Source organism: Mandrillus leucophaeus, unplaced genomic scaffold, assembly GCF_000951045.1.
Source record: "Mandrillus leucophaeus isolate KB7577 unplaced genomic scaffold, Mleu.le_1.0 Scaffold216, whole genome shotgun sequence".
Taxonomy (NCBI): Eukaryota; Metazoa; Chordata; class Mammalia; order Primates; family Cercopithecidae; genus Mandrillus; species Mandrillus leucophaeus.
In genome coordinates, this window is record NW_012102210.1 from 2,436,515 (window position 1) to 2,460,823 (window position 24,309).

Below are 24,309 nucleotides of genomic sequence, written 5' to 3' on the forward strand. Positions count from 1 at the left end.
ATAAGGATTTTGTGGACAGAGCCCTGTCTCTTGCAGGAGCTCAGAGAACCCAGGCAAAGGCCAGCCTGGCCTGAGCTCCAGGCTTCAGAGACTCTGGCCCTCGGGTGCCAGGGCAGAAGGAAGGAGTGAGGGAGTCAAGGGCAAATGTGAGAGCCCGGAAGAGCCATGGGAGGAGGAGCTTCCACTAGATCCCTGGGACAGGGCAGGGTGGAGTCCAGGACAGCACGGAGAAGGAAATAGAGAATCCAAAACTGGATTACCTGCTTGATTTTCTGTGCACTCCAGAGCTGGAAGAAAGAGAGAGAAAGGAAAAGAAAATAAAGAACAAAAACCAAAAGCATATATTGGTTTAAGGTTTCCAACCCATGTTTTCTAACCCAGGGATCCAGCTCCGAAAGCATAAGAAGCTCGGGCTGTCCTTGCCAGCCCAGGCTAGGCAGTCGTCCTACCCTGGGGGTGTGGCGCCAGAGAGGTCCCAGAATGGCAGAGCTAGGGGACCTAACACGGATCAATGAAGCCAGGGGTTCTCGACTCTGTCTGCACTTTAGAATTCCTTGGATAATTTTTTCAGCATTTTCCTAAAGCTCCCTAGCTGACTCTAAGTCATAAGCAGGTAGAAACCTCTGATTTAAATGAAGATACTTCAACTGTCTCCCAGAATCACTAGTGGCAGCATAATATAATTTTTTCAGAGATAGCCTAGATTCCCTGCTGTGCCACTTCTACCTTTGAGCCTCAGTTTCCTCATCTGTGGAACGGGCCTAATAGCCATGCTTCTAACACAGCGTCATTTAAGAGGTGAATGGGAGGCCGGGCGCGGTGGCTCAAGCCTGTAATCCCGGCACTTTGGGAGGCCGAGATGGGCGGATCACGAGGTCAGGAGATCGAGACCATCCTGGCGAACACGGTGAAACCCCGTCTCTACTAAAAAGTACAAAAAAACTAGCCGGGCGAGGTGGTGGGCGCCTGTAGTCCCAGCTACTCAGGAGGCTGAGGCAGGAGAATGGCGTAAACCCGGGAGGCGGAGCTTGCAGTGAGCTGAGATCCGGCCACTGCACTCCCGCCTGGGCGACAGAGTGAGACTCCGTCTCAAAAAAAAAAAAAAAAAAAAGGTGAATGGGAAGCTCTTGGAGCAGTGTCAGCACAATAGCATGTGCTTATAAGTGCTTACTGTTGCTGACATTATTATGCCTGTTGTTATTATAAGAAGGCTGTAGGGAGAAAAAAGTTCCTTTCAAATGCTGATGAGGCTGTCTCTTTCCAGCAAAGAGACAGGTTAGAGAAACAGAATAATTTGTCAATCCCCTCAAATGACCTAAATACTGTATTGCATCGAATCTAAGACACCACTGATCCTAAGATATACTATTATGTGCCACATACGAAAGAAAACTGTGACCATAATACCAAGACCCCCATCAATTAAAAGACTCATTTCATTTTACAGATGTTATAATGTGATAAAGTAGGCCTTTTTTTGGGGGGGGGGATGGAGTCTCGCTCTGTTGCTCAGGCTGGAGTGCAGTGGTGCGATCTCAGTTCACTGCAACCTCTGCCTCCCAGGTTCAAGCGATTCTCCTGCCTCAGCCTCCTGAGTAGCTGGGATTACAGGTGCTCACCACCACGCCCAGCTAATTTATGTATTTTTAGTAGAGACAGGATTTCACCATGTTGGTCAGGCAGGTCTCAAACTCCTGACCTCGTAATCTGCCTGCCTCGGCCTCCCAAGGTGCTGAGATTACAGGTGTGAGCCACCACGCCCGGCCCAGGCCTTTTCAAATCAAGGAAACATGGTAAAGAAACATTTACACTGTCCAGGAGCCAGGCACAGTGGCTCACGCCTGTAGCCCCAATAGTTTAGGACGTCAAAGCAGGAAGATCGCTGAGCCCAGAATCAGTCCACCCTGGGCAACAAAGGGAGACCCCATCTCTACAAAAACTCTTAAAAATTAGCAGGGCGTGGTGGCATGTGCCTGCAGACCCAGCTATTCAAGAGGCTGAGGTGGGAGGAACACTTATGCCCAGGAGGTAGAGGCTGCAGTGAACCATGATTGTGCCATAGCACTCCAGCCTGGATGACAGCATGAGAACCTGTCTCCAAAAAAGAAAAAGAAAAAAACCAAAGGCCAGTATATTTTTTTAATAGAGAAAGGCGGCTATGGGGCTAGAAGGAAGATATAGCCAGCAGCTGATGTTAAAGTTTTATAATAGAATGGTTGTTATGCCTCATGTATATGGCAATGTTGGTCATCTGGAACGTAAATTAAGCTGCAGAAGTTAAGAAGGCTACTGGGTAGTAAAAATAGAAGTTATAAAATTGATACATTAAAGTTTATGCATTTTTCTCACAGCTGAGTCCCTCAAACCTTACTTCACAGCCTAATTAACTCTTATTTTAGACACATTTCCAACACACTTGATTGTCTGCTATTCCAGACCCAGGCAGATTAGAAGCAGTCGATGTTTAAAAAATAATAATTGGGGAACAGAGGGGACTGAAGAGAGAAAAATCAAAAAGTGGAATCACTGCTAGCACAAAGGTTAAGTGAGAGCCTAACAGCTAAGAGGTTATATATATATATATATAAAAAAAAAAAAAAGATAAAAGGCCAATCCTCCCCTCTTTGCTCAGTAAGCAGCTTCCTGAAGTGCACCGTCAAGTCCGGGCTCTGTCCCTGGTGTGACCCCAGGCTCTGTACACAGACTCCTGACACCCCACACCCTCCACCCCAGTCATAACCTTCTGCATCCTCTCCCCTCTGGATTCACAGTCAGGCCACTCAGAGGTAGGAACTGGCTTTTCAGCACTGTCTCCTAGCACATTCCAACCCCACAGGGCCTGGAACACGGTAGGTGCTCAATACGTGCTTAATGGAGGAATACTGTCTTCTAAAACAGAAGTATATCTAGACTTAAGTTGACTTCTGGCAAGGCATAGTGATGCCAAGGCACAGTTTCATCTCCTTTTCTTCCAAAATCCTCGAGAAAAGAACAGCAAAGGAATAAACCAGCTGAAAACCCCCTCAGGGAGGAAGGGGACATACAGCAGGCGGAAGATGTCACACATCTTTGAAAGGTGGTAAGCTGATGAAGAGACGAGAGGTTGGCAATGTTGCAGAGGGTGGAGGTGCACCCCACATGCTCAGCGGGAGTGAGTGGGCTCAGCCCAACTAGAGCTCCAGACACCGCGAAGGTGCAGGCAGCATGGCCAGAGAGCAGGGAGAGAGTTTGAAAATGTCCCAGCGCACGGAGCAGGGAGGCCCAAAGTCCCCGCTCAGGTAATGGAGGTTTATTCTCCAGCAAAGCTGAATCAGAACAGCCCAGACATGGTCACAGGCACAGGGGGACCAGGCAAGGGTCTGAGTGCTGAGTCTCTAAAGGAGCCCGTCTGTGTCCAGCTCCCAGGACACCACAGCTAGGAGGATTCGAGACACCTTCTCCAGGGAAACAGAAAGGATCCCAGAGAAATGACCCACAAGAGGGCTAGATTCGTGGACAGGTCATCAGCGCAATGCTGAGAAGGAGGTCCTGTTCCAGTGGTCTGATGCTGCTGTCTTTTTTTTTTTTTTTTTCGCCCAGGCTGGAGTGCAGTGGTGTGATATCGGCCCACTGCAAACTCCGCCTCCCAGGTTCAAGTGATTCTTGTGCCTCAGCCTCCCCAGTAGCTGGGATTACAGGCATGCGCCACCACATCCGGCTATTTTTTATTTTTTTAGTAGAGACTGGGTTTCGCCATGTTGGCCAGGCTGGCCTTGAACTCCTGGCCTCAAGTGATCCGCTTGCCTCGGCCTCCCAAAATGCTGGGATTACAGGCATGAGCCACCTCGCCCAACATGGTTGCTGTCTTGACTTTAATACAGGCATTGCCACCTAAGGACATTTTGGTCAATGGCAGACCACATATACAATAGTGGCCCCATAAGACTACAAGAGAGCTGAAAAATTCCTATGACCTAGTGACCCTGTGGCTATCTTAAAGTAATAGTACAATGCATTACTCACATTTGTGGTAATGCTGGCGTAAACCAACCTACTGCATTGCCAGTCATATAAAAGCCTAGCACAACACCTGACAATAATAAACAATGTTACTGGTTTATATGTTTACTATGCCATACTTCTTATTATTTTACTTATTTATTACTATTTTTGAGACAGAGATTCACTCTTGTTGCCCAGGCTGGAGTGCAATGGCACAGTCTTGGCTCACTGCAACCTCCACCTCCCAGGTTCAAGCGATTCTCCTGCCTCAGCCTCCCGAGTAGCTAGGATTACAGGCGCCCACCCCCATGCCCAGGTAATTTTTGTATTTTTAGTAGAGATGGGGTTTCAACATGTTGGCCAGGCTGGTCTCAAACTCCTGATCTCAGGTGATCCACCTGCCTCAGCCTCCCAAAATGCTGGGATTACAGGCATGAGCCACCGTGCCCAGCCACTTATTATTTTAGAGCATATACCTTCTATTTATATTTAAAAAAAAAAAAAAGTTAACTGTAAAACAGCCTCAGGCAGGCCCTTCAGGGGGTATTCCAGAAAGAGGCATACTTATCACAGGAGATGACAGCTCCTGCGTGTTACTGTCCCTGAAGACTTTCCAGTGGGACCAGATTTAAAAGACAGTGATACTGATGATCCTGACTCCATGTAGGCCTAGGATAATATGGGTGTTTGTGTCTTACTTTTTAACGAAAACGTTTAGAAAGGTTTTGAAAAAAGTAAAAATGTTTAAAAATAGGAAAGAGCTTATAGACAGGAATTTTTTTGTACAGTTGTACAGTGTGTTTGTGTTTTAAGCTAAGTGTTATTACAAAATAGTCAAAAAGTTTTAAAAATGTACAAGTTTATGAAGTAACGCTACTGTAAGCTAAGGTTAATTTATTTTGAAGAGAGAGCATTTTTACAATAAATTCAGTGCAGCCTAAGGATATGTCTTTATAAAGCCTACTGTAGTGCACAATCATATCCCAGGCCTTCACGTTCACTGACCACTCACTCACTCACTCACTCAGAGCAACTTCCAGTCCTGCAAGCTCCATTCATGGTAAGTGTTCTATGAAGGTGTATTATTTTTTTTCTTTTTTTCTTTTTTTAGACAGGTCTTGCTCTGTCGCCCAGGCTGGAGTGCAGTGATATCATCATGGCTCACTGTAGCCCCCACCTCTCCAGCTCAAGCAATCCTCCCACCTCAGCCTCCTGAGTAGCTGGGACTACAGTCATGTGCCACCACACTTGGCTAATTTTTTGTGTGTTTTTGTAGAAACATGGTCTCCCTATGTTGCCCAGGCTGGTCTCTGACTCCCGGGCTCAAGCAATCCTCCCACTTCAGCCTCCCGAAGTGTTAGGATTACAAGCATGAGCCACCGTGCCTGGCCCCATCTTTTTAATCTTTTATGCCGTATTTTTACTGTACCTTGTCTATGTTTAGATACACAAATACCATGTGTTCCAACTGCCTACAGTATTCAGTAGAGTATCATGCTGTACAGGTTTGTAGCCTAGGAGTAACAGGCTGTACCATACAGCCTAGGTGTGGAGTAGGCTCTACCATCTAGGTTTGTTTAAGTACACTCTATGATGTTCCCATAATGACAAAATCACCAAATGATGCATTTCTCAGAACATATCCCTGATGTTAAGTGAGGCATGACTTTATCTTTGAATTTGAGTTTCATAAGTTAAGTGCAGCAGGAGAATGGAGCACATGCTGGCAGCCTGGACCCTCAGCTCACACGTGGTCCTGTCTCCCACTGCCTCAGCCACCTCCCTGAAATGAGTTCTTGGCCACCCAGCGACTGCTGCAACCCTCCACTCCTGTCAGAGGCCTGGGCGCAGGAAGGGCCATGCAGGCCCCATGCATCAAGTTGTGAGGCAGGACTCCAGGTGCCTGTGAGGGTCTGCACTTGTCCCACGAGTGTCCCCTGTGGCTAAGGAAGAGAAACACTAAAGAGCAAATAAAAAAACACCTTGCCAGGACGAGAGAAGAATGGGGGAAGAGAGAGAACTCAGAAAGGAAGGAAAAGCTTCTTTTGTGAACAAGGGTCTTGCATTTCTATTTCGTATTGAGTCTCACCAATGATATGGTCAGCTCTGCCTAGAAATGCTGATATTTGGAGGACCCCAATGAAACAGATCATTGCTCAGTGATCCTACACATGCATACACAGAAAATGAATTCTGAGGAAAGGAGACAATGTAGGAACTAAAGAACATTTTAAAAACACTCTAGCATCTTCAGAGCAGACAGACATGAAAGAGGAACAGGATATAATGAAAAAGAGAGAGGGGACAAATCCTGGCTCTGTTGCTTACTCCATGTGTGTCCCTGGGCAAATCACTTTGCCTCTGTGCCCGGTTCTCCATCAGTAACATGAGTTGTTATAAGGGAGGGTGCCCTGGCAGTCTGCATTTACGGGTACACAGCTAAGCCTATGATTCCCAGCCTCCCCCACAGTCAAGTGGCCTCCTGGGACCGGGTGCTGGCTAATGGATTGTGGGTGGAAATGACATTCGCCAGTTCCAGTCCCCGAAGCCTCCCAAGGAGGATCCAGTGGAGGACAGTGAGGCCCTAGAAGACACGAGTGAAAGGAGGCATCTTGGCATCATCTTTGGCCTCTGCCAGGTCCCCGAGTTGCAATGGAGTCAGATATGAGTGAGAAACAGACCTGACTGTGTTCAGTCTCTGAAACCCGGGCGTTATTTGTACTAACATTTGGCTCGATCTGACTAACACTAAGCGTTAAATGACATATGTATATATAAAATATTTGACTCATAGAACGTGCTCAATAGTTTTGCCTAAAATAGAGGGAAGCAATTCAAATGAGCAGTTTTTTAAAGGAGTTAATCATCTTTCAAAGTAACTTCATCTCTATTGTTTTATCCCCCAAATGCCTGGGAGGTAGACAGATGCTCTTTAGACTAGGTAAGGCATCTCAGAGAAACTAAGTGACTAAGCCAGGGCCCCAGGGGTCAGTGCCAAAATGGAGACGGGCACCCAGGCCTCCTCACCTGGGTCTCCCCGGCACTGGAGCACATCAACATCTAAGGTTGGCCAGAATGACTTATTCACTTATTTAATCCCCTCAACAGCCCTAGGAGGTTGGGATTCATATATCTCCCATTTTTACAGATGTGGAAACTAAGGCTCAGAGAGATTAAGTGACTTGCCCGAAGTCCCATAGCAGGCTGGGCGTGGTGGCTCAGACCTGTAATCTCAGCACTTTGGGAGGCTGAGGCGGGTGGATTGCTTGAGCTCAGGAGTTTGAGAACAGCCTGGGCAACATAGTGAAATCCCAACTCTAGAAAAAATACAAAAATTGTCCAGGCACAGTGGCGTACACCTGTAGTCCCAGCTACTTGGGAGGCTGAGGCAATCGCCTGAGCCCAGGAAGCGGAGGCTGCAGTGAGCTAAGATCACGCCATTGCCCTCCATCCTAGGTGACAGGAGTGAAACCCTGTTTCAAAATAAAACAAAACAAACAAAAAAACCTAAAATCAAACAAACAAAAAAACAAAGTCTCGCAGCACTGGGATCTGAACCCAAGCAGTCTGCCTCGAGAGTCCCCGCCCTTAACTACCACTTGCTTCCATCGCTAAAGGCTAGCTCGTCACTGCACTGTTCTGCCCCTCGGGCTTGTCATATATTTTGGAGATCTTTCCACATCAGTGCACAGAAAGCAGTCTTATTCTTCCAACCAAAACCCTTGAATGAATCAAAAAGTATATATATTTATTATATATAATACACACACACATATATTTGTCATTGTTGTAGAGATGAGATCTCGCTATGTTGACCAGGCTGGTCACGAACTCCTGGTCTCAAGCAATCCTCCTACCTGGGCCTCCCAAAGTGCTGGGATTACAGGCATGAGCCAGTGTGCCCAGTCCGAATATTTTATAAAATGTTTCCTATTGATGGACAGTTCTCTGGCATTAAGTACATTCACATCGTGGGCAGCCGCCATCACCACCATCCATCTCCAAAACACTGACAGCTTCCCCACCTGAAATTCTCTACCCATTAAAGGTGACCTCCCCATTCCTCCCTTCTCCAGCTCCTGGAAATCACTGTCTGCTTTCTGTCTCCACGACATTCACTACACTAGGTATCTCATATAAGTGGAATCACATAGTATTTATTCTTTTGTGACTGTCTTATCTTTCTGCTATTACAAATCATGCTCCAGTGAATTTCACTGGAGTTATTATATTGTGAGAATTTAAAGAAAAAGGATAAATTATACAGAGATTTCTGGCATAATACAGAAGGAACCAATGACTAGGGAGGGAAAGTGGGCAGCTAGGGGAGAGAAAAAGGGAAAGTTTTTTTAAAAATCCCTATTCTTTTCATACCTTTAGAATTCTGTATCTTGTTCATATATTACCTACTTTAAAATATTTGTTTAAAAATTAAAGGTAACCACTAGAAAAATATAATAGAAGATGCACAAATTCCAAGCCCTTTATTGACCCTTATCCAACAAAAATCATGTCCTGTTGTGTTGTCCATAGTCATAGAACAGAAGCTGGCAGGTGGCTGGCCTGTTACACAATTCCCAGCCTCCTCTGCAATGAGGCTCGTCCATGTGGTTGAGACCCCCAGTGGCATCTGAGGGGAAGTGATGTGCCTTTTCCAGGCCAATGCCTCCCCCTCCATGCTTTCTGTCCCCTTCCTGTGAGCCAGTGCAAGGATGTGGCTGCAGCCCAGCCTCAGCCATGAAGATACCACAACGCCCAAAGACATGGTAGAGAAACCTGATGGAAGGACCTGGGTCCCTGAATAATCCTGCGGGGCAGAGCTACTTGCCCACCTGGAACTTGAGCTGTTACATAGGACAGAAATAAACTGTCTCATTTAAGCTAGTGCATTTGGGGATCTTTTTGTTACAGCAGCTAGTATCACTTTAACTAATATAACCCATTTGGGGTTATTGGAAACTGCTTCCAGTGATATCAGGAAAAGATTTCCAGGGAAGAAAGGAAGGAATGGAACCTAAAGTGGTGCTTGAGGCTCTTCTTGAGGCATCTGACAACACACCAGCCTCAGAGGTTTTGGGGTGAGCTGGGAGGAACATCTCCATTTTCAACAAAAATTCCTAGTCATGATCTGATCTTGTTTGGGCTGATCCCATCGCCAGGCCACGGTGACAACAGTCAGGATCATGGACTTTGGCCCTCTCTCAGTCACTAACTTACATAGTCTGCCTCTGCAAATTACCTCACAGCTTAGACTTGTATTATTTTCAAAATTAGGCAGAAGCAGGGACAGGAGGTAGAAGCAAGTCTCTCCAGGGTCCCTTCCTGTCCTACGGTGTATGAGGCCAGGCCCAGCTTAGGGGGAGAACAGGACAAGGACTCAGGTCTGACTCCTTGGATCTAGGCTTTTCCCTAGGATCTGCTGGATCAAACGTTGACTTTAAGGGGTTAAATGTTGGATGCAAAAATGGCAGCAGGGAATGTACCACCCACAAGCCAAGAGCTGGTTGCTAGTTTGAAGTTTCACAAGCCAGTCCTGCGAACAGATGATAGAAAAGGATCATCCTAGGATGTCAAGAGTTCGACAGGAGGTCAAATAAGATGCAGTAGACAGGCCATCCACACTGGGAATCTAGGACAGGGAGCCCGCAGCATCTTCTCACTAGACCACTGAAGCATCTCCACTTTAAACTACAATTCCTGCTTAAGACCTCATCTGGTGTGGGCTCAGTCCATCTCCTCTGTGCCTCTGCTGAGCATAAAAATATGCAGTTTTGATCCCTTGGGACCTACTGGCTCCAACAACAAATCAGTGTGGATATGAGACTTTGAACCTTGCTTGATTTCTCAACTTGGTGAATGAAGACATGGAGCAGGTGTGGAGAAGCAATCTGGGTGAGAGGTGGCTGGACAATCCCAGAAGTTGGTTAATTTCAAAAACAGCCAGCCTCTCAGCTGAACTGCCATCTGAACCTATCTGAAGTAGGGTGTAGAGTCCAAGGGAGGGGCAGAGGACACTCACCAACCGGCCTTGGCCTTCTCAGGCAGAGCGGGGCACACCCCCAACACCCAGAGGGAGGAGGAACAGCCCAGCACCACCCCCAGTCTGGCTCGCTCCCCTTCCCCTCTGCCTCCTTCCAAGCTGCTTCTCCAAACCTCCCAAGGCAGCAAAGACAGAGCCTATTTAAAACAACCTCCAGAAGGTAATTAAACAGAGCCTGAAGGGGATCCTTCTGTAAGGCAAAGAATGCCTCCATAAAACAAACAAAAAAAACTTCCTAATTTATCAGTTGGGCCAATCGCATTATACCTCACCATTAATTTTGTTGCCATGGTTACTTTCAGGTAGTATGTACCTACTGCAAGTCTATGTCGGGTGAGGGTACCCCCAATTCTACAGACTCACGAAAGAAGAGAGACTCTTCGCCTAGTTCTGCAGCATAGCACACAGCAGCAGTCGCAACTTCCCTATACACACAGTTTGTTTCTATCCAGACCCGGGTTTAAATTCTAGATCTCCCGCTTGCTGGCTATGTGTTTTAGGGCAATATACTTAATCTTTCTGAGCCTCCTCTTCCTCATTTGTAATGTGAGGATGTGAATACTTTCAAGGTTATTGTGAAAATTAATAATTAATTTACTTAACAAATACTTATCGAGCATCTGCTATGTGCTGAACACTGCTCTAGGTGCTAAGGACACATCAGTGACAAAAACGGGCCAAAATCTCTGCTTCTGTTGAGTTTAGAGGGTTGCACAGACAGACGAACAATATGCAACACAAACAATAAATAAGCAAATTATCTGATATATTAGAAGGATAAGTGCTTCAGGAAACTAGGGAAAATAGAACAGGACAAGAGGATAGCAAGTGTGAGCAGGTGGCAGAGATGGAGATTACAGACATAAGGAAGGTGGTCAGGGTGGGTCTCATTGAGGTGATATTGGAAGAAACACTGGAAGGAGAGAATGAGTCACGCAGTTATCTAGTAGGAGACAGAACAGCTACTGCAAAGGCCCTGAGGCAGAAGTGGGCCTGTCTGGTATGTCTGAGAGCCAGCAAGGAGACCGGTGTGACTGGAGTGGACCAAATAGGGGAGAGCAGTAGGAGACAAGCTCAGAGAGGACTGGGGGCTTTGCAGGCCAGGTTAAGGACTATGGCTTTTACTCTAAGTGCAAAAGGGGACCACTATAGTTTCTACTAGAACAGTGGTTCCCAACTGGGGGGGTGGATTCTGCACCCAGGGGACATTTGGTAACATCAGAAAACATTTTTGGTTGTCATGACTGGGGAGGGGAAGCTAATGGCATCTACTGGGTCAAAGCCAGGCAGGCTGCTAAACACCCTCAGTACACTGGACAGCCCTCGCAAAAAAGAATAATCTGGCTCCAATTGTGCCAAGTCTGAGAAACCCTGGAGCAGAGAAACAAACAATGTCCTGTATAATTTCACAGATCGCTCCATCTGCTGTATCAGCAATGGACAGAGAGGCCCAGGTAGTATGGGGAGATCATCCAGGAAGCCACTGCAGGGACCCAGCCCACAGATGCATCTACAGCACTCAGTACGACACCTAGCACATCATACAAATGACTCAGCTCCTACTGATCACTTGCCTGTTCTGTGCTCCCAGTTAGGGCCATGCTGGGGCTGGCCCAGAAGGGCAGGGTGCTGACCAGGATCCCCAGAGCTTGATGCTAAGAGTCAGGGTGAGACTAGTAGGTCAGCCAAGCCTTCCCTTCATCATCTGACAAACCTGCTGATGCCCACAGAAGACTTGGGGCACAAGTATTTTTAATCCTGCCTCTGGTATTTGCTCTGCTATTTTCAGCAAAGCCCAAACACAGCTGACCCCATTTCCTTTCTGCCAGAGAAGACTTGCAAGATCTCTTGCATCCCAGCAGCTCTTTCTCCTAGGCAGGTCGCAGACAGAAATCCATCCTGCATGGGGGCTCCGAGTAACCCATACATTCATTACCCTGGGTGCAGGGTAGGCACTTAGGAAAGGCTGGCTGTTTCCCAGCCTCTGGGGAATGTGGAATGAGGGACAAGCCCCGCCATTCAGGAGCTACAGTGGTTCCCAATAACCTGCTTACCACACTCCCCATCACTCCAGTCACTTCCGAGCTGGTTTCTGTAATAGCACTTACTCCTCCCCAGCGCACTCTGGCACTGCCACTGACTGATCCTACCACAATACCACTGTTGTGCTACTCCCTTGCTCAACAGCTTTCAGTAGCTTCCTCTTACCCCACACAACACATCCAGCATCTCTGCCTGGTTTTCAAAGACTTTCACAATCTGGCCTGTAACCTCCAGCTTCCTTCTCAGCTTTCTCTTTCTTATCTCTTTTCTCTCTGTCTCTCTCACTTACAGAAGATGTCTCTCCCATTAGACCTAAGAGGCCCAGTGTCAGATCCCTGCCCCACCACATACTAGCTATGTGACCTTAGGCAAATAATGCAACCTCTCTGAGTCTCACTATAAAATTGGGTTGATATAGGTACCTACTGACAAGTTGATGTGAAGATTAGCTGAGATAATAAGTGGAAAGCGCTAGTACTTATGGTGCAATACCCCGCACTTCGTAAGCACACAGCGAGCGGTGGCTCGCCATGGGGAGGGGTCTTCCATATTTAGCCCCACCCACCTCCATCTACACCAAACTCTTCTGGCAAAGCCCCAGCACATACAAATGTACAGATCAGAGTCAACATTCAGAAACTTAATTGGCTGTGTCTATGCTTACATTTTTGCACACTGTGGCTTTGTTTTTTTAACTGATAGCTACAGTCCTTATTAGGGTTCCTAGCTCTTCAGATTTTTACCTGCTAAACCCAAAAGGTAAATTATACTCATTTTTATTCTGTCCTCAGAACCAGTGATTCATTGGTATCGCAATCTTTTTTTTTGACACCGAGTCTCGCTCTGTCACCCAGGCTGGAGTGCAGTGGCGTGATCTCGGCTCACTGCAACCTCTGCCTCCCGGGTTCAAGCAATTCTCCTGTCTCAGCCTCCTGAGTAGCTGGGACTACAGGTGCATGCTACTACGCCCGGCTAATTTTTGTATTTTTGGTAGAGACGGGGTTTCACCATATTGGTCAGGCTGGTCTCGAACTCCTGATTTTAGGTGATCCACCTGTCTTGGCCTCCCAAAGTGCTAGAATTACAGATGTGAAACACCATGCTTGGCTGGTATAGAAACCTTTAAACAAGGTAATGGTCCCTAGAGGAGAGAGTAGCCACCCACAACAGAAGACCAAACCAAGGCCATCAGAAGTGAACAAACTATCAATACATTTGCGCATACCCACTGGTGAGGTGTTGTACCTGGAAGTCAGGTTAGATGACAAACTGGGTAAAAAAAGAGAGTGTCACAAGTTAATCAGCACTGCCCACAACACCAAGACAGGCCTGCAGGCCTCGGGACCGACCCAGTTGCAGGCTTCTGGCCCGCACACCTGCAAAGGCATCAGAGCAAGCACAGAGCCCAGATGCAAGCGAGGACGCTGTCCAGACTGAGACCAAGAACCACCCGGACCACTTCAGATGAGCAGGGTCAGCCTGGGCCAGGAACAGTCACTGTTAATTATGGATTGCCAAGCCCCCCAAGCCCTGAGCTGCCATGTCACCACTTATCCCCTCTGCTCCTGTGTCTGCGGAGGTCAGAGGAGGATGTATATTGGCTGACTGAAGCCGAGGGAGGGAAGCATTTGTGAGAGCTGGTGCAGGGGGAGCCAGGAGGTTGGGGGAAGGGAGGGAGGAGGATCTGCCTCTAGGGGGCCATCGTGGCAGGCTCACACCTAGAGCACTGTGCTACCCAGCCACCAGATGGACACTGCAGGCATCACCAACATGAGCCAGAATCGGGAAGCACAGTTAGTGCCAAGCTGCCCCTCCACCCAGTTCCCCTCCTCCCCAGCTCCCTGGAGGCACATGGGGGCTTTCAGGACAGAAAACAAAAGAGGCCCGGGAAACAGGACAGGCAGCTTTAAGCTACTGAAGGGAGCAAAGAGGAGGTAATGTGGCTTCATTCCCCACACTCTGGGAGCTGGAAGGGGTCCCAAGAGGCCAACCTCAGTAAGAAAGGGGCAGAGCGGAGCTTGGGCCAGGAGCAAACACATGGTCCAGAGGCCACAGAGGCAGGATCCAACTCTCACAGGTCTGAGAAGAACACGAAAGGGGCTGGGGACTGCTTCGGCCTGAGTAGGGTGGGGTACCAGGTCACACCATCCAGGCTCTTAGGTGCTCACTGCCAGAGAGAAGTCCCACTGCTCAGGAAAGAGGAGATCGCAGCCTGCCCTCCCAGCTGATGGCTGCCCATGACTCAGCACACAGTGCACACACCTTCAGATGGGCCCCGTGTGGGCAGGTACTGCAAGTCTGTCACTCTCCCAGGGCCCTGCACAGGAGCATCTGGCCAAGGTGCTGCTTCTGCTCACGCTTTTGCCCTCTACTCCCATCACCATGCTCCAGTCTAGCATATTTGCCCATTCTCTCCTTCTGTAGGGTCTTGCTCCCTTGATCTCCAGTACAGTGTGGCCTCCTTGCCTGGACCACCCCCACCTGCTCTTCACCAGCCCTGTCAGCCCTCACATCTCAGGACAGAAATCTCTTCCAGACACCCCGAGTCTGGGAGGGTCACCCCTTCCACGGCTCTGCCATGGTATCATGTGCTTTCAGTGTCACTGCCTGGTTTCTGGTGGTGCAGACAAGAACCTCATCCAGCTTCCTACCTGCTCTATCCCCCAGGCCCTACCCTCGCTTCTGGCCCATAGTGATGGATAGAAGAGAAAAAAGGTGAGAAAAGCCATGTGTCAGCCTACGATGGCTACTATTTGACTAACAGAAGTTCCAGAATGAGAAAAAGTGATGAAAGCAATTAAAAATTTTGCCAGAGCTGAAGACAGGAGTCTTTAGATTGAAAGGGGTAATCAAGAATCCAAAATGATAAATTTTAAAAGAAACAGCATTGTGGAATTTCAGAAACAAATTTCACAGATAAAGAGAAGATCCTAAATATTTCCAAAGAAAGAAAACAGACCGCAAAGAATCAGGAATGAAACGGCATCAGGTTTTTCAACAGCTATATTGGAACCCAGAAGAAAATAGCGCAATGGTCTTCAAAAATCTGAAGGAAAATGATTGTCAACCTAGAATTTTCTCCTCAGCCAAACTGTCAATTAAGGCTGAGTGCAGAATTATAATTTTTCAGACATAAAAAGACTCAAAACTTTCTTCTCATTTACCCTTTTTCAGGAAGCGACTAGAAGAGGTGTTCCACCAAAATGATGAAATACACCAAGAAAAAGGAAGACCTGGAACTCGGAGGTAGGCCCCAGAAAGGAAAATTTCAGGAAAACAAAAAGCAACTCAAAGACAGAAATCTTCAGATTAAAAGGCGCACTGAAAATACAGTCATGCGTCACTTAACAACAGGGATATGTTCTGAGAAATGCATCATTAGGTGATTTCATCATTGTGGAAACAGCACAGAGCATCCTTACACAAACCTAGATGGGCAAGCCTGCTACACACCTAGGCTACATGGTAGGTAGAGCCTACTGCTCCTTGGCTACAAGCCTGGGTAGTATGTTACTGTACTGAATATATAGGCAACTATAACACAATGGTAGATATTTGTGTATGTAAACGGTTTGTGTATATTTGTGTATAGACACAGTTCAGTAAAAATACGGCATAAAAGATAAACAATGGCCACCTGCATGGGGCACTTACCATGAATGGAGCTTGTGGGACTGGCAGTTGCTGTGGTGAGTCACTGAGTGTGTAGTGGGTGAATGTGAAGGCCTAGGTCATTACTATACAGTACTGTAGACTTTATAAACACTGTACATTTAAGCATGCTAAATTTATTTTTTTTAAAAATTAGCCAGGTGTGGTGGTGTGTTACTCAGGGAGGCAGAGGTGGGAGGATCGCTTAAGCCCGAGAGTTTGAGGTTACAGTGAGCTACATTGCCCCACTACAGTACAGGCCCGGGTGACAGAGCAAGACCTTGCCTCTTAAAAAAATTTCTTCAATAAAATGAACCTTAGCTTACTGTATATTTTTTACTTTATAAAATTTTAAATTTTAAACTCTTTTGTAATACTTAGCTTAAAACACAAACACACTGTACAGCTGTACAAAAATATTTTTCTTTATATCCTTATTCTATAAGTTTTCTACTTTAAAACTTTCAACTTTTTTTTTTTTTTTAACTATTTAAACTCTTAAAACTAGCTAAAAACTAAGACACAAACAAACAGACTAGGCCTGCACAGGGTCAGGATCATCAAGACAACTCCAGGCAACAGGAATTTTTCAGTTCCATTATCATCTTTTTTTTTTTTTTGGAGACAGAGTCTCACTCTGTTGCCCAGGCTGGAGTGCAGTGGCGTGATCTCGATTCACTGTAACCTCCATCTCCTAGGTTCAAGTGATCGCCCTACCTCAGCCTCCCAAGGAGCTGGGATTATAAGTGTGTACCACTATGCCCGGCTAATTTTTGTATTTTTAGTAGAGACAGGGTTTCGTCAGGTTGGCCAGGGTGGTCTCGAACTCCTGACCTCAAGTGATCCGCCTGCCTTAGCCTCCCAAAGTGCTGGGATTACAGGCATGAGCCACCACGCCTGACCACCATTATCATCTTATGGAACCACTGTCATGTATGTGATCCTTTGTTGACCAAAATGTCTTTATGTGGTGCATGACTGTATTGAAAGGCCGTGGGAGGGTACAGTGAGAGTGAGAGATGGTACAAAGGAAAGTTTGCCAAAGAAAAATCTGAGGTAGTTATTAACTCCAGATAAAACAAAGTTGAAAAAGAGACATAATCATGATACAACCAGTCTGACTATGCAGTAAATGTTATTTCCATAATTTTAACAACATGAAGACTGAATATGTATAGGCCCCAAAACCATGATAACTATTTCAAGAGTGGATATGGATGGGGGAAAGAAGTATGTTTAGAGGGGTGGATGATAAGAGAGCTGAATCCTCAGCTACCATAATAGATAATCCAAAGGAACTAATTGAGAAATAGCAGTGTAGATAAGCATATTTGTCTGAAAGATAAAATATAAATTTCTATCTGCAGAACAGCAAAAAGTAGTTGCTCCTGGGAAACAGGCATGGAAACTGGGAAGGGATGGGGAACATATACTATTTTTCCTTGCAAGCACTATTTTATTTTATTTTATTTTTATTGATTTTTGAGATAGAGTTTTGCTTTGTTCCCTAGGCTGAATGCAGCGGCGCAGTCTTGGCTCACTGCAACCTCCCTCTCCTGGGTTCAAGTGATTATCCCGCCTCAACCTCATAAGTAGCTGGGATTACAGGCGCCCACCACCATGCCTGGCTGATTTTTGTCTTTTAGTAAAGACAGGGTTTCACCATGTTGCCCAGGCTGGTCTCGAACTCCTGAGCTCAGGCAATCCACCCACCTTGGCCTCCCAAAGTGCTAGGATGACAGGCGTGAGCCACCATGCCCAGCCCCTTACAAGCACTTTAGTACTATTTGACTTCTTGAAGTATGCACACACGTGACTTTGAAAATGTTTAAATTAATGTTTGAAAAAGCTTTTGAAATAAAGTTTATGAACAAAAAGACAGACTTTGGCACATGAACCATCAGTCTCTGTAATCATTAACTACTACACTCCCTTACCCTCTCCAAAACAAAACACCACCTTCAACATCTCAGGTATCTCTAATGCGAGTTCCTACACGATATTAAAAAAGAATAAAACAACAGTATCCTAATCCTAATCCTCAACATCCTCCCCATCTTTCCCACCCTTAACCTGAATTTTTGAACAGCGGTATGCTGGTAAACGTTTAATAATCCATTCTCTGGAGAAAAAGTCCTGATTTGTAGCATTTGCCAACGTCTATGGTGTAAATACTCCCATCATGGCTGATTTCCCACCGCGTGGTCCGTGATTGTGGAATTGGGAAGAAATGCCCACAATCAGCTCTTGCAAGCCAGTGCAGGCTGGCTTCACCAAGCCACTGCCTTTGGACCACCCTAGCCTTATCGGCCTCCATGCTTTCCACTGGACCTAGAGCACAGGAGAGATCTGAGCATCTTCAAAGAGCTTTTAGTCCACAGGGGTATGTACCAGCAGAAGTAGATACAGGAAAGAAGTGGTTCTGGCTGCAGGGAAGGGGTTGTGAATTTCTCACTTTCCTTCCCTTCCCCACTGGCCATGCTCCCACCTCCCACACAGTTACCTGTTCATTGGTGACTCCCGGGCGCAGAGTCCCATGCTTATAGTCCTCCAGCAGCTGCACAGCCTCTCTGAGACGTCTCTGCAGAAGAAAGAAAAGAGACATTGAGGGGCACAGATCAGGGGCTCCTGCAAAGTTTTCTTTTGTGGGATTACATCAGTATCAAATACTGCCAGCGCAAGGCTTCAGGCCTGCCCTCAGTTCATGGGACACACACAAAATCATAAAGAAATACCACCTAAATGTTCTTACTTGGCAGTTTAAAAAATGAAGTAGAGCTACGTGTGCTCCCATGGTCATCTCCCCAAGATATTTTGTTGAGTGAAAAAGCAAATGGCCAAGCAGTATGATGCTGTTTGTTGTACCAAATAAACAACACACATGTATCAAATAATATTTCCTATGTGAACATTTCTATATGTCGATGTATCAGAAAAGCCCTAGAAGGAGAACAACCAAACTGGTGGCTGGGGTTACCTCGGGGTAGGAGGAAAGGGCCAAGACTTGGTAAGGGGTATCACAAGGAACTTTAATCTTAATGTAATGTTGAAAGCTTTTAGGCTGGGCACGGTGGCTCACACCTGTAATCTCAGCACTTTGGGAGGCCGAGGCGGGCTCATCATGAGGCCAGGAGTTCGAGACAAGCCTGACCAACACGGTGAAACCCCGTCTCTACTAAAAATACAAAAATTAGCTGGGCATGGTGGTACATGCCTATACGCCCAGCTATTCAGGAGGCTGAGGCAGGAGAATCGCTTGAACCCAGGAGGCGGGGGTTGCAGTGAGCCCGGGGGACACCGTAAGACTCAGTCTAAAAAAAAGAAAAAAAAAAAAAAAAAAAGGAAAGCTTTTATAAGGAGGGTTTTTTCCTTTCTTTTTTTGAGACAAGGTCTTATTTTGTCACCCAGGCTGAAGTGCAGTGGCATGATCTCAGCACACTGCAGCCTCAACAGCCCAGGCTCAAGTGATCTTCCCACCTCAGCTTCCCAAGTAGCTGGGATTATAGACACGCGCCACTGCACCTGGCTAATTCATTTTTTGTAGAGACGGGGTTTTGCCTTATTGCTCAGGCTGGTCTCAAACTCCTGGGCTCAAGCGATCCACCTGCCTCAGCTTCCCAAAGTGCTGAGATTACAGATGTGAGCCACTGTGCCTGGCCAGGAGAACGTATTTAAGTAGCACTTATATAATTTCTTTTCAACATTTTAAAAACACTGGCAGAGATTTACCTACTAAAGTATATATGGCTACAGTAACTGATGGGGAGAAAGAGAAAAAAAGGATAAAACTGTATGATTTTTCAAGTCTAAAAGCTAAGAGACAGTAACAGTGACAGAAGGTAGCCTTTGTCCCCACCAAGAGTTGTGTAAGAATGTTCATAGCAGCAGCATTTATATAGCCCCAAACTGCAAATAATTCATTGTAGAATGGATAAGTAAACAGCAATATATGCACACAATAACTATTATGCAGTAGTTAAAAAGTAAACTATGGGTCGGGCATGGTGGCTCGTGCCTGTATATCAGCACTTTGAGAGGCCGAGGTGGGTGGATCCCAAGGTCAGGAGTTCAAGACCAGCCTGACCAACATGATGAAACCCCGTCTCTACTAAAAATACAAAAATTAGCTGGGAATGGTGGCGCCCACCTGTAATCCCAACTACTCAGGAGACTGAGGCAGGAAAATCACTTGAACCTGGGAGGTAGAGGCTGCAGTGAGCTGAGATCACACCACTGCACTCCAGCCTGGGCGACAGAGCAAGACTCCGTCTCAGAAAAAAAAAAAAATTTTGCCAGGCATGGTGTTGAGTGCCTGTAGTCCCAGCTACTGAGGAGGCTGAGATGGGAGGATCGATTGAACCTGGGAGGTTGAGGCTACAGTGAGGCATGACTGCACCACCACACTCCAGCCTGGGTGACAGAATGAGACCCTATCTCAAAAAACAACAGGCCAGGTGCAGTGGCCCACACCTGTAATCCCAGCACTTTGGAAGGCCAAGCAGGTGGATCACTTGAAGCCAGGAATTTGAGACAAAACCCCCATCTCTACTAAAAATACAAAAAAAATTAGCCGGATATGGTGGTGGGTGCCTGTAGTCCCAGCTACTCGGGAAGCTAAGACATGAGAGTCGTTTGAACCTGGGAGGCAAAGGTTGCAGTGAGCTGAGATCGCACCACTACACTACAGTTTGGGTGACAGAGTGACACTGTCTCAAAAATAAATAAATAAACAACAGCAGCAAAAAAACAATAAACAGACAACAGTGACAGAAGGAGGCTCATGTCAAGGTCCAGATGAGGGACCCAGACACTAAGGAAGCCCAGCATGGGGGAAGAAACCCAGTGAAGCTGCCGTGTTCCCCTTTTGATGGAGAGATGAAACTCGCTAGGCACAGGAGTGCACAGACCTCAACATAAACCCCTTAGTCTAAAGGAAGGATGTAGCCTCAGGAAGGGCCCTCAGTAGGGCAGACAGGGTTTTCTGAACTGGCTGCCAGAGTGAGAAATCAACAGCTACCTCCTGTACCATGGCAGCACGAATAACTGCCAACACAGACAAACCAACGAGGCCACCCTCGACCCCACAGGCCTGCATGTGAAGCACCCACATGTGAAACGCTGTGGTGGCCAGCACTGGTCTAAGCCAGGCCTGGCCCAAGACAGAAGCGTAGGCAGCCAGGGGGCCAGGAACACTTTTCTTACTTGGAATGGCCTGAAGTCTGAAAAGTACTGTCCCTCCCCTTCCAAATATGGAAGGGTCTAGCAGCTCCTAGATTCTAAAGAGCCCCTTCCTGGATACTGTTCATTTCCAAAGTGGAGATAGCTTTGTGGGTGGTTTTTTTTTTCCCCCATTGTACAAGTAATTCATGCTGTTTAAAGAAAATATCAGGAAAAAAAGTGGAAAAGTACAAAAAGTAATCTTAAATCTGTAAACATATCCCTAAGATAACAACTCCAAAAGTGAGGATGATTTTCCTTCTAGACATAATACATTTAATCAACAAAATTGGATTGTGTTATTTGTTTTAACTTGCTTAAGGTCACACAAATAGTAAGTGGGTGATTTAGTATTTGAACCAAGTTTAGTCAGACCCTCACTCTGCACACCCCACCACACACCCCCTCAATACCACCAAAGCCTCCTAGTGATGCAGCGAGGCCCCCACCCCTAAGCCTGCCCCTCCGGACCTGGACAATGAATGCTCTACTTTCCAACGCTGAATGGTGAATGGCCCCGTGTTCTCATTATTTTTCCCACTCCAGGGATTCTCCTGAGTTCCTATAACAACCTGGCCAGATTCCATCTTACTTGACACAGTCATCAAAGGGAGCCCTCCCGCCAAAAGAATAAATTCCAAAGAGCCCTGATCTTGGCAAAGGGCATGGGTTGAGAGAGAACGAGATCCAAGGTTCCTGCAGACAAATCTGAGGGCCCAGGACTGAAGGAAGCTGGAACCTGCCTCTGAGAGCTACAGGCTGGCCTTGGACCTTATGAAACCTCTGTCACAGGCTGAGGGGCTGGAGCTCCAGGCCTGTGGGACAGGCAAGGCCCCAGGCCACCTGTCTGGACAGGGCCCTGAGGCCTGGCTGTTCTGGGGGCTGGTGTCCCTGCTTCAGAGAAAGGGCCTATATCACAGACACTTGGGAAATGGGAGGAGAGTCTCCCTGTTCAAACCTTTCACATGCCCCTGGACTGTGAGGCTCAGCAGAAGGACCTGGGTACTTGAGGGGTGGGGAAAGCTGGGAGATTGGTGGCGGGGTGAACTCTGCAGGAAGTCTTTTCAACCAGCAACAAACAGGCAACAGCTCCTGAACACAAAGGCTGTGAGGGGCCCCGGCTGGGATTAGTGGGAGGACACAGCCCAGGCTGCTGCTTCCCAAACGCTACTCCAGCGCCAGCCTGCCAGCAAGTGTCACCATGAGAGTCCCCCCATGTATTTGAGAGGGGCGTGGTCTCCAGAAGATCCCTCTGGAGGGGTCTGCACCCAGGAGGTCAGCTCCAGCAGCACAGAATTTGAACAGAGGAGAATCCTGGCCCCAGGGGTCCTGCCTCAAGGCCCCGCCTGAGGGGAAAGGGTGGGAAGAGGGCAGGATACCCCAATGGAGGGGAATGGGGACAGAGGGACAAGGAAGAAAAAGAGGCACAAAAAGGAAAGCTGAGGAAGAGTCATCGGAAGCAAAACTTATCTTTTCTTGGAGAGACCATGCCCTGTTGACATGGCATGTGGATAAGATTACCCCTCTGTATGTGCACACCCTAGAAACATGGGGACCATCCCCTCTCCGAGAAAACTGGGGCCAAGAGGGAAGGGTACTTCCTTGCCCAAGATCACAGAGTGGGTGAGTGACACCTAGAAATCCCAGGAAACCTCAACTCTAGTTCCGAGCCATTTCCATGAGACATCCACACAGAAGAACCTGCTGTACTCATGCCAGCAACCATCTCCCAAAGAAACCTCAGCAATGCCCAAAGTCCCCTAGAACTGATGGCCTCTGAGGCAGGGCACCCCAAGCAAAAAAAGAAATGGCCTCTTTTACTCTCAAAGCTGAGTCCAGCCTAACACAGAAAAAACAAACATGCTTAGAGGAAGCAGGTACAGCTGAAACATGGGCCATTTCAGGCAAAGCAGAGAGTTTGGGAGCTCCAATGGTTATAGAACTAAAAGACTGTGGTGGGGGTGGGGAGGGATGAACTGGCAGTGGGGCATGCAGGATGGCAGGGAGGTTATGTTCCACCATGTTTTGATGGTTCAGTAGCTGACTGTTCTCACCAGGCCAATCTTGCACTGCTGAGGGCAGGGCCATGCATCCTTACCACGGCTTGACCATTACTAGAGTCACCTCCAAGCAGTGGGTCCTGGAGGCCAAAGGTAATGGTTACATGCAGGCAAAGTCCCAAGCCTTCCTCTTGTCTTCCCTCAGCCATCCCCAACTCCATGTTCCCACCCAGCAGTCCTGGAACTCCCAGAGTTCTAGCTGTCTGTGCTGCGATGGGTCCTTGGCTCCCATCAGCCAGGAACCCACCCTATGAGAGGCCCAAAGAAGGCGAACCAGGGACATGTGGCTTTCCCTGTCCTGACCTCTAGTCACCTTAGGAGGCTGAGTGAGGTAAACTGATGCAGTTCCAGCAGCATGACAGGAAAGAAACTGATCCACCTATTCCAAGAACTTTAAAGACAACCATGGCTTCCAGCCTGGCTACCCAACTCTTGGAATTTACTCTAAAACGCAAACTTAGCAAAAACTAAGTGATATGTTGGCTGGGTGCAGTGGCTCATGCCTGTAATCCGAGCACTTTGGGAAGTTGAGGCAGGCAGATCACTTGAGGTCAGGAGTTCAAGACCAGCCTGGCCAACATGGTGAAACCTCATCTCTACTAAAAATACAAAAATTAGCTGGGCATGGTGGCACACACCTGTAGTCCCAGCTGCTCGGGAGGCTCAGGCAGGAGAGTCGCTTGAACCTGGGAGGTGGAGGCTACAGTGAACCGAGATCATGCCACTGCACTCCAGCCTGGGCAATAGAGCAAGACTCCGTCTCGGGGGAAAAAAAAAAAAAAGGTAATATGTCTAAGACTATTTTGTCCAGGAAGATAGGAAACAATCTATCTGTTACACCAATAAGTCTAATGGTTTAATAGGATGGTTATTTATGCCACAAAACTTGATTTTTAAAAATAATAAAGACTTGGTATAGTCCCAGCTACTTGTAAGGCTGAGGTGGGAGGATCTCAAGCCTGGGAGGCTAAGGCTGCAGTGAACCATGATCACTGCCACTGCACCCCAAAAATTATTTTTAAAGTTATAAAGACTTCGAAATGAAAAGAATAAAAAAAGTTTATGTTCAATGTCATAATTGCCAAAATGTATGCAGATGGACAAGAACTTAAAGTATATAAGGGTACTGACAATATAAGGGTATGGGGATGTTTTAAATTTAAAAATTCCTTTAAAGATTTTAAAGTTACACTATCCAGCGCTGTCTAAACTACATTTTTTCTTTTTTCTGTTTGGTTATTTTTTCCTTTTTTTTTTTTTTTCCTACAATTCATTTAAATGTACATCCTCACTTGCTGCTATTGGGAGTATGAATAT

The 24,309-nt window shown here is 46.9% G+C and overlaps 1 protein-coding gene across 1 annotated transcript in view; it reads right to left on the minus strand.

Moving 5' to 3' along the window:
• The window catches only part of SFXN5 (sideroflexin 5), a 130,817-nt gene that overhangs the window by 80,183 nt on the left and 26,325 nt on the right, over positions 1-24,309 (minus strand). The window contains exons 3-4 of the mRNA XM_011980676.1: positions 18,219-18,296; positions 261-287 (exon numbers count right to left, since the gene is read on the minus strand). Coding sequence (XP_011836066.1) covers positions 261-287; positions 18,219-18,296 — 105 coding nt within the window. The remainder of the gene's footprint in view (positions 1-260; positions 288-18,218; positions 18,297-24,309) is intronic.